At 44.6% G+C, this 8,692-nt stretch overlaps 2 protein-coding genes across 2 annotated transcripts; both read right to left on the bottom strand.

Annotated features, from left to right (window-relative positions):
* Positions 1 to 246: 246 nt before the first annotated feature.
* LOC134448098 (apelin receptor B-like) lies at positions 247 to 1,505 on the bottom strand. The gene has a single exon (XM_063197854.1). The coding sequence runs from the start codon at positions 1,387 to 1,389 to the stop codon at positions 247 to 249; it is 1,143 nt and encodes a 380-aa protein (XP_063053924.1). The 5' UTR covers positions 1,390 to 1,505.
* A 4,885-nt stretch (positions 1,506 to 6,390) lies between these two features.
* Positions 6,391 to 7,744, bottom strand: LOC134447834 (apelin receptor B-like). The gene has a single exon (XM_063197506.1). It carries the CDS (start codon positions 7,586 to 7,588, stop codon positions 6,479 to 6,481), a length of 1,110 nt encoding a protein of 369 aa, XP_063053576.1. The 5' UTR covers positions 7,589 to 7,744; the 3' UTR covers positions 6,391 to 6,478.
* Positions 7,745 to 8,692: the final 948 nt, after the last annotated feature.

The raw sequence follows: 8,692 nt of genomic DNA, 5'->3' as shown, positions 1-8,692 counted from the left end.
TCCAAACTTTTGGCCTATACTGGATAATACTCCACAGGGTCTTTAATAACACATTCCAATTTGATCATTGCCATTTTGGTAACAGCAAAATGGCAACAGTGGCCATGTCCTAATGGGTTAATTTAAGGGATCACTGTTACTATGACTATCTACCTCATTTAGGTACTGTGGAATAGCTATTTAATACAATGCACTGGTGTACATACACATCATGGGTTTACGTCTACTGTATGTTTGACACCTCAGCTACTTGTTGCCCCTTTCCTTCCCCTGTAGTGCAATGCCATGGTTGCCAGACCTGGAGACTGGAACACCTTGCACCCCCCTTTCCTCTCCATTGCTAGTGGACCCTGAGATTGGCACACCTACTTGTTGCCTCTTCTCTCCATCTTTAGTGCCCCCATGGCTGCTGGACCCGGACACTGGAGCCTTCCTCAGGTGGACCAGAGCAAGGCACTGCGAGCGGAAGTGCGGGTCACAAAAGGCGTATAGGAAGGGGTTCATGCAGCTGTTGGCATAGGCCAGGCACTCAATGTACGGATACACTGCGCCATGGATGCTGTAGGAAAACGTGTCCATGTGGCCGAGGCGGGAGAGGGAGAACAGTAGCGTAGCCACGTGATAGGGCATCCAGCAGAGGGCAAAGACCAGCACCAGCAGAGAGATGGTCTTCAGCAGGCGCCGCATGCGCCGGACTTCCCTGGGCTCACCGTGGAAGTGGCGCGCCAGTGTGTAGGCGATGCAGCCGTAGCAGACAATCAGGGCCAGCAGTGGCACGGCAAACCCCACCACTGAGTTCATGATGTCCAGGCCGGCGTCCCACAGTAATTTAGATTTTTCGTCGGCCACCATGCTAAAATCCATGTCGCACTTGGTCCTGTTGTCCTCCTGGAAGGTGTTGTTGAACACCAGCTCAGGGATCGACAGCAGGCCAGCCAGCAGCCAGACGAAGACCAGTACGGTCTTTATACGGCGGGTGCACATCTGCAAACTGGCCCTGGAGTGTACAATGGCCAGGTAACGGTGCAAGCTCAAGCAGGCGAGGAAGAAGATGCTGGCGTACATGTTGACGAGCCACAGGTAGTTGCTGAGCTTGCACAGGGCTCTGCCAAAGACCCAGTGTTGTCCCAACGCTTCATATGTGGCCCACAGCGGCAAGTTTACAGAAAATATGAAATCGGCCACAGCCAGGCTAGCGATGTACAGGTCCAGAGCGCGCCACTTAGAGCGGGCACGCCAGACGATGAAGATGACTACACTGTTGCCCGAGAGACCCAGGATGCTGATGAGGACGTTCAGGAAGGTTAGCAGGATGCGAGATTGGGTCCATCCTTCAGGTTCATCACAGGACGAGGTCATAGTGTCGGCAGTGGTGTTGTTGGCCATCATCCTCGGTCGCTCAAGTCAGAGGTTGAGCAGTGTAAAACAGTGTAAAGGTACCGTACAAAACCAAAAAGGGTATCTGCGAGTCCACCAAAAAGAAGTACCCCCATACGGTTACCAAAGTGTCTGCGCTGGTTGCTTCCGAGTGGTCAAAGCAGCCTGATTCTGCAGAAACGATGTTGCCCCTCCCCCAGAAAGGACTAGATGACAGAGCAAGACCAGATGACATCTGTGATCTTATCTGAAATATATCCGGCATTGTGTCTGAAAGCAGGCTGTAGTGTTTAGTCAAGACTTCTCAAGCCAATTCACCAGTTAAAGGAGTAGTGTAAAGTCTTTGATAGTCTACGCCAGGAGAGTGACTACTTGTGTAACTCCATTTGATAGTTTGATAAGAAGCATCAGCTGTCATTTGTGGAGAAGCTGATGAACAGACAACTTCTGTATTCAGATTATTGCACCATAAGATAAAATAACATACTACAATAACCCATGCAGATGGGATCACCAGCAACAGGCATAAACTATGGAACAAATTAAGCAAATATTACTCTGAGGGACTTCTATGATAAATCAACACTGTGTATGCACAGTACACTTGTTACATATTTTGGCGATGCAGCCCTAGATGCACACAGGGTGAAAGGGGAAGTAAAACCTGACCCAATTAAGAGGCCTCAGGGGCTGTTTCTCAATGTGTAGTGTGCTTTGTCACGGCCCTATGTATTGCAGGGTTCCACTGGGACACTTGTCACTGTTGTTTTCTGCTGCTCAGTTTCCTTTTCCGGTGTTGCTGCTGATTTAGGGAATTGATTGCCTATCCGAGGCAGGTGGAGGCCAGCCTTTAAAAGCCCTGCTGTTTCCCTCTGTTTCTCCCTCCCTGTCTGCCCAGCTGTGAGAGCCAACCAGGGATCTACATTGTAGTCAGCTGTAGGTTTTGGCTGAGGCGGATCTGATCTGTTCTGGTCTGTTCTGTCCGTCTGTCCGACTCTGCCTGGGTTGGGAAGTTTGGGGTTAAAAATAAAACACTTCAACTGGCATCCTCTCGTCTGTCCCTTCTGTGTCATGGTCTAGACCCATGCTGTGACAGCTTGCCTTGATAGTGCCTCAGCCTTGAAGTCATGGAGTGCGTCTTAATATGCAACCTTGCCTCCTCCACTTGCCTCCTCCACTTGCTTCTGGTCATGATGACATCACAGCCAACAGCATTATATTTCAATATCTTGCAAAAGCTCAATTGTAGAGTCTTTTTCTCATTTGCAATTGGGATCGTGAATGAAAAACAGTCCCTCAAAGGTTGTTGTGGCTAGGCTGACAGCTGGGAAACGTTATCGTTTTCTCCACGGAGGAGGGGCCAGGAGGCGGGCGCAAGTGGAGGAGGCAAGGTTGCATATTAAGACGCACTCATAAACTCGTAAGAGAAAAAAAGCATAGCACCAGCTTGGAGACGTGAAGGATTCTGGGTATTTGTCACGGCAAGGATGCATCAAGACAGAGATAAGGCATTCTAGTCTATTTCTGGTATCCACTTTCTGTCGGGTGAACGCCCCTTAAGGAGACCTTCAGTTAGGAGACCTTCGGAGTCCTGAGGTTAAGAATAAATGGACTCCCCTTAGTGCTGTAGATGGCGGTAGCACTTCTCGTGCAAACACCTCAAAAATAGAAGAAGAAGGAGGGGACAACGCCCCCTTAGGAGACCCAACTTGAGCACACACTTTTGCATTGGGTGGGCGGGTTTCAAAGTCTCTTTATTACTCCACCCTCTTTGATCAAGTGTAGTCTTGGAAATTCTACAAATCAAGTGTGTGGGACTTCGTAGATTTTGAAGCATGCTTCACTTTGGAACTGAACTTGGCCAGTCGTGATGACGTCAAAATGGACGTTACCCATCAAGGCCAGGATCCTTCACATTGAGAAATAGCCAGGGTAACTGGATAATGAGGACGGGGGGTTGAGGTCTGTGGACATTTATTGCAGTTAGATGTACCATAATGGCCAGAATATGGTGCTTAGAATATGCGGGCCATTGTAACCTTGCTGATAAAATGCCATGTGTTAATTTGCCCCTTAATATAACATACATTCACCCACATGGTGAAATTGACCTGTGTGAAGTTGGCACCCCATATGTTGAAAATCTGAATAAAAGCATTTTCGCTCGTTTGTGCATCGTTTGTGCACGATTGTGCAGGCAAAATTAGCGTTTGTGCACAAACCCTCTTTAAGATATTTACATTATAAGAAGTTGGTGACCTTAGGTCACTCATCACCCCATTAACATCAAAATGACTCAAAAATGGTTGGAATTCAAAGGTAACATTAGTGAATGGGCAGGATGGATTCTGGAAATAAACAACTAAAAATCTCACACAGTGTACCTTTAACTTTTAATTTTTTGAAAGTAGGTCACTCAGCACCCCGTCAACATCTAAATGACTCAACAATGGTTGGAATCGTTTGTGCTTTGTTTGTGCACGTTTGTGCAGGAAAAATTAACATTTGTGCACAAACCATTTTTAAGATATTTAACTTTTAAGAGGTTGGTGACCTTAGGTCACTCAGCACCCCATTAACATCCAAATGACTCAAAAATGGTTGAAATCGTTTCTGCTTTGTTTGTGCACGTTTGTGCAGGCAAAATGAATGTTTGTGCAGGCAAAATTAATGTTTGTGCACAAACCATTTTTTTATTATTTAACTTTTAATTTTTTGAAAGTAGGTCACTCAGCACCCCATTAACATCCAAATGACTCGAAAATGGTTGGAATCGTTTGTGCACGTTTGTGCAGGCAAAATTAACGTTTGTGCACAAATCGTTTTTATGCTATTTAACTTTTAATTTTTTGAAAGTAGGTCACTCAGCCCCCCGTCAACATCTAAATGACTCAAAAATGGTTGGAATCGTTTGTACTTCGTTTGTGCTTCGTTTGTGCTTCGTTTGCGCACGTTTGTGCAGGAAAAATTAACGTTTGTGCACAAACCGTTTTTATGTTATTTAACTTTTAATTTTTTGAAAGTAGGTAACTCAGCAAGGTAATACTGGGTAATACTGCCAATTACACCATTTTTGAGGGAAAATTGTCACACCAAATAAGACACTAAGATGGAACTGTAACAGGACTCCCTGATGAACTTGACTTTTGTGACACCACGGAAAGAAATGTCACCTTGTGAGTTTTAATTTCTCTTCTTAAGTATTGTTTGAGGTTGAGGTTGGTCCTACAAAGAGAAGGAAGACATCGATTCTTCCAAGGTCTTCAAGAAATTTCCCATTTTAAAAATGGATATGGCATCACAACATATGATATCAAATTTTGGGACAAAATATTTCAGTTAATGGTGGCTTTGCTTAACCTTTCACTAAGTAGACTCAAAAATGCAGGTCTGGGTTATGATTACATGATTGAATAAACAGAAAAAGAGTACATTTTTCAGTCTTTATTCAAAATCAAGCATTGAGACAATTCATTGCACAATCAATTAATTGAAAATAGTCGAACATCGTGATTTAATCGTGATATCGAAATTGGTATTTCAATCGGGATTTAATCGTGGCAATAGTGACTTGCCTTCGAGCGTCCTTGAAGCCTTAACATACGTAAGTTTCATGCTATCGCCTTTACATAATCATTACGATTCAATTTTCTGATGAATTTTTCTGATGTTGACACAAATCAACGTGATTATCATTTTTTCCATAATCATGTAGCCCTATTGAGATGTGTGATGAGTCACACCATGTGAGCTTTTTATACTTCTCCACTTAATTGTGAAAACATGGAGGGATTTTTGTAAAAAAAAAATTGGCCTTACTATTTGAAACCAATAAGACATATTATGTGCAATGAAACAGAAAAAGTATGCACCTATACACAATTTGACATACTGGAAGAGCACAAAGTTTGACAATTTTCAGAATATAAATGCACACAGCGGTATAAAAAAATACATGGGCAAATATTTAACCAGGCACAAGTTCATAACTAATACAGTCACACCCTCACCAGCAAAACTCTCTCTCTCACCTACTCAATAGGCCCCTTTTAACAGCACAAAAAGGGAGATTTGTGTCCATGTGGACGCCACTAATCGTCCACGGAATTGCATAACTTTTGTGCGATTGTTGGCGCTTTCTTCACCTTCAGTCCTCATCATGGCTAGACGTGACCTGGAGACTGGCACACTCTAGTATAGCTGTCAGAGCTAGAGATGGGATTTATGGCTCTTTGACGGGATCCGGATCTTAATGGCTTGTTCCTTTCAAAGAGTCGTTCAAAAAACTGGCTCTTTTGGCTCTTTTTTAAATCATTTATTCAGTGTTTACAATGTAATATTTTGACTACACCTCAGGTCATTTTGTCCAAACAACAACTGATTATTCTCCTGCTTCTAAATACCGTTTTTGCCACTCTTTAAGGCAAACAATTGTGTTTTTTCCTAAATTTAATTACTCTGGTCAAGGTCACGTGCTTAAAATTAATTAAAAATGAACGAAATAACGGTGGAGTGGCTCCCCCAGCTGTGATCCGGTTCCCATCGTTCACTTCAGGGAGCCGTTCAAAAGAACCGGCTCGTTTGTGAACGACACACCTCTAGTCAGAGCAGTCAAATGTACAAGAAGTTGAGCTATTAAGAAAAAAAAACTGCCACCGTATATCACACAGGGCCTTTAGTAATGCCTTCCAATTTGGTCATTGCCATTTTGGTAACAGCAAATTCGTAACAGGGGCCATGTCCTAATGGGTTAATTTCAGGGATACAGTGTATCTGCCACATCTAGGTCCTGTGGAATAACAATTTTATACTAAGTACTGGTGTACATACAATACAATACAACATGTATGGTATTTATATGGCGCAGTATCACAGCTATGAAGTTGACTCAAAGTGCTTTCAAAAAACACACACGCACATTCTGACATTCAAAGATCAGTTGTGGAGGCTGCCGTACGGCGCCAGTTGTTCACATAAGGAAGTGCACACTCATACGCACAAATATACGCAGTAATATTTGTCCTAATAAATGTCCTAAAAAATAAATGAGTCAGGAAGCGCAACATTATGGCAGTATCCAGTAACACCGTACTTGACATCATCAATTTATGTCTAGATCTGGAGACTGCACACCTACTTCTACCCCCTTTTCCTCACCATTGCTAGTGGACCCTGAGATTGGCACACCTACTTGTTGCCTCCTCTCTCCATCTTTAGTGCCCCCATGGCTGCTGGACCCGGACACTGGAGCCTTCCTCAGGTGGAGCAGAAGGAGGCACTGCGTGCGGAAGTTCGGGTCACAAAAGGCATATAGGAAGGGGTTCATGCAGTTGTTGGCATAAGCCAGGCACTCAATGTACGGATAGGCCATGCTGTGAAAGCTGCAGGCTGACGTGTCCACGTGGCTGAGGCGGGAAATGGAGATCAGCAGTGTGTCCACATGATAGGGCGTCCAGCAGATGGAGAAGACCAGCACCAGCAGGCAGATGATCTTCAGAAGGCGTCGCATGCGCCGGACCTCCCTGGGCTCGCCATAGAAGTGGCGCGCCAGTGTGTAGGCGATGCAGCCGTAGCAGACAATCAGGGCCAGCAGTGGCACGGCAAACCCCACCACGAAGTTCATGATGTCCAGGCCGGCTTCCCACTGCAATTTAGATTTTTCTTCTGCGACTATGCTAAAATCCATGTCGCACTTGGTCCTGTTGTCCTCCTGGAAGGTGTTGTTGAACACCAGCTCGGGGATCGACAGCAGGCCAGCCAGTAGCCAGACGAAGACCAGTAAGGTCTTTGTATGGCGGGTGCACAGCTGCAAACTGGCCCTGGAGTGTACGATGGCCAGGTAACGGTGCAAGCTCAAGCTGGCAAGGAAGAAGATGCTGGCGTACATGTTGACGAGCCACAGGTAGTTGCTGAGCTTGCACAGGGCACTACCAAAGACCCAATGATCTGCCAACGCTTCATATGTGGCCCACAGCGGCAAGTTTACCAAAAAGATGAAATCGGCCACAGCCAAGCTGACAATGTACAGGTCCAGAGCACGCCACTTAGAGCGGGCACGCCAGACGATGAAGATGACCACACTGTTGCCCGAGAGACCCAGGATGCAGATGAGGATGTACAGGAAGGTTATGATGTTGTGAGATTGGATCCACCATTCAGGTTCATCACAGGACGAGGTCATAGTGTCGGCAGTGGTGTTGTTGGCCATCATCCTCGTTCGCTCAAGTCAGAGGTTGAGCAATCAGTGCAAAGGTAAAAATTAAAAGTACAGTCCAAAACCAAACATAAGTACCTCAATAAGGTTACCGAAGTGTCTGCGCTGGCTGTGTCTGTGTGGTCGAAGCAGCCCGATTCTGCAGAAAGGATGTTGCTCCTCCCCCAGAAAGGACTTGATGACAAAGCAGGACCAGATGACATCTGCAATCTTATCTGAAACATATCAAACATTGTGTTTGAAAGTAGGCTGTAGTGTTGAGTCAAGACTCCTCAAGCATATTCAGTAGTTAAAGGAGTAGACCACTGTAAAGTATTTGCCAGTCTACACCAGGAGAGTGACTACTTGTTTCACTCCGTTTGATAGGCCTACTTTGAAGCATCAGCTGTCTATTGTGGGGAAGCCAGTGAACTGGCAACGTCTGTGTTCTGATTCTTGCGCCATAAGATAAAATAACATAATACAATAACTCATGCAGATGGGATAGCTGGCAACAGGCTCTAACTATGGAACTAATAATCAAGAAAATATATTGCTCTGATGAGGTTATTTGACAAATCAACACTGTTTATGCATATACACTTGTTACATACTTTGGCGATGCAGGCCTAGATGCACCCAGGGTGAAAGGGGAAGTAAAACCTGACCCCATTAAGAGGCCTCAGGGTACCAGTAACTGGATAATGAGGATGGGGGGTTGAGGTCTGTGGGCATCTATTGCAGTTAGATGTGCCGTAATGGTCAGGATATGGGGGTTAGAATATGTGGAATATATGGGCCACTGTAACCTGTCTGGCAAAATTGTACACTCTAAAAAGTAATGTGTCAGAAATTACACAAAATGTGTGTGCTCAGGGACAACACGTTTTAATGTGTGTGCTCAGGGACAACACACGTTGTGTCACTTGTAGAGGTGTGTAAGAAAGGGGTAATAAAAGTGTAAGAACAAGGAATCAAAGAAATAAAAACTATTTTTGTGTAATATTCAAACAGTCACAGTCACAGTCCTGGTTTGTGATGAGTATTTGGCTACATTTAAAGTAAATTTAAAATACATTTAGGATAACAATTATTACTGTTCAATTTTTTACACAAAATGTG

The sequence above is a fragment of the Engraulis encrasicolus genome, chromosome 4, assembly GCF_034702125.1.
Source record: "Engraulis encrasicolus isolate BLACKSEA-1 chromosome 4, IST_EnEncr_1.0, whole genome shotgun sequence".
Lineage (NCBI taxonomy): Eukaryota > Metazoa > Chordata > Actinopteri > Clupeiformes > Engraulidae > Engraulis > Engraulis encrasicolus.
This window is presented reverse-complemented; position numbering and strand designations above follow the sequence as displayed.

Coding starts and splice junctions, on each gene's coding strand:
- LOC134448098 (XM_063197854.1), bottom strand. CDS start 1,389: ATGATGGCCAACAACACCACTGCCGACACTATGACCTCGTCCTGTGAT.
- LOC134447834 (XM_063197506.1), bottom strand. CDS start 7,588: ATGATGGCCAACAACACCACTGCCGACACTATGACCTCGTCCTGTGAT.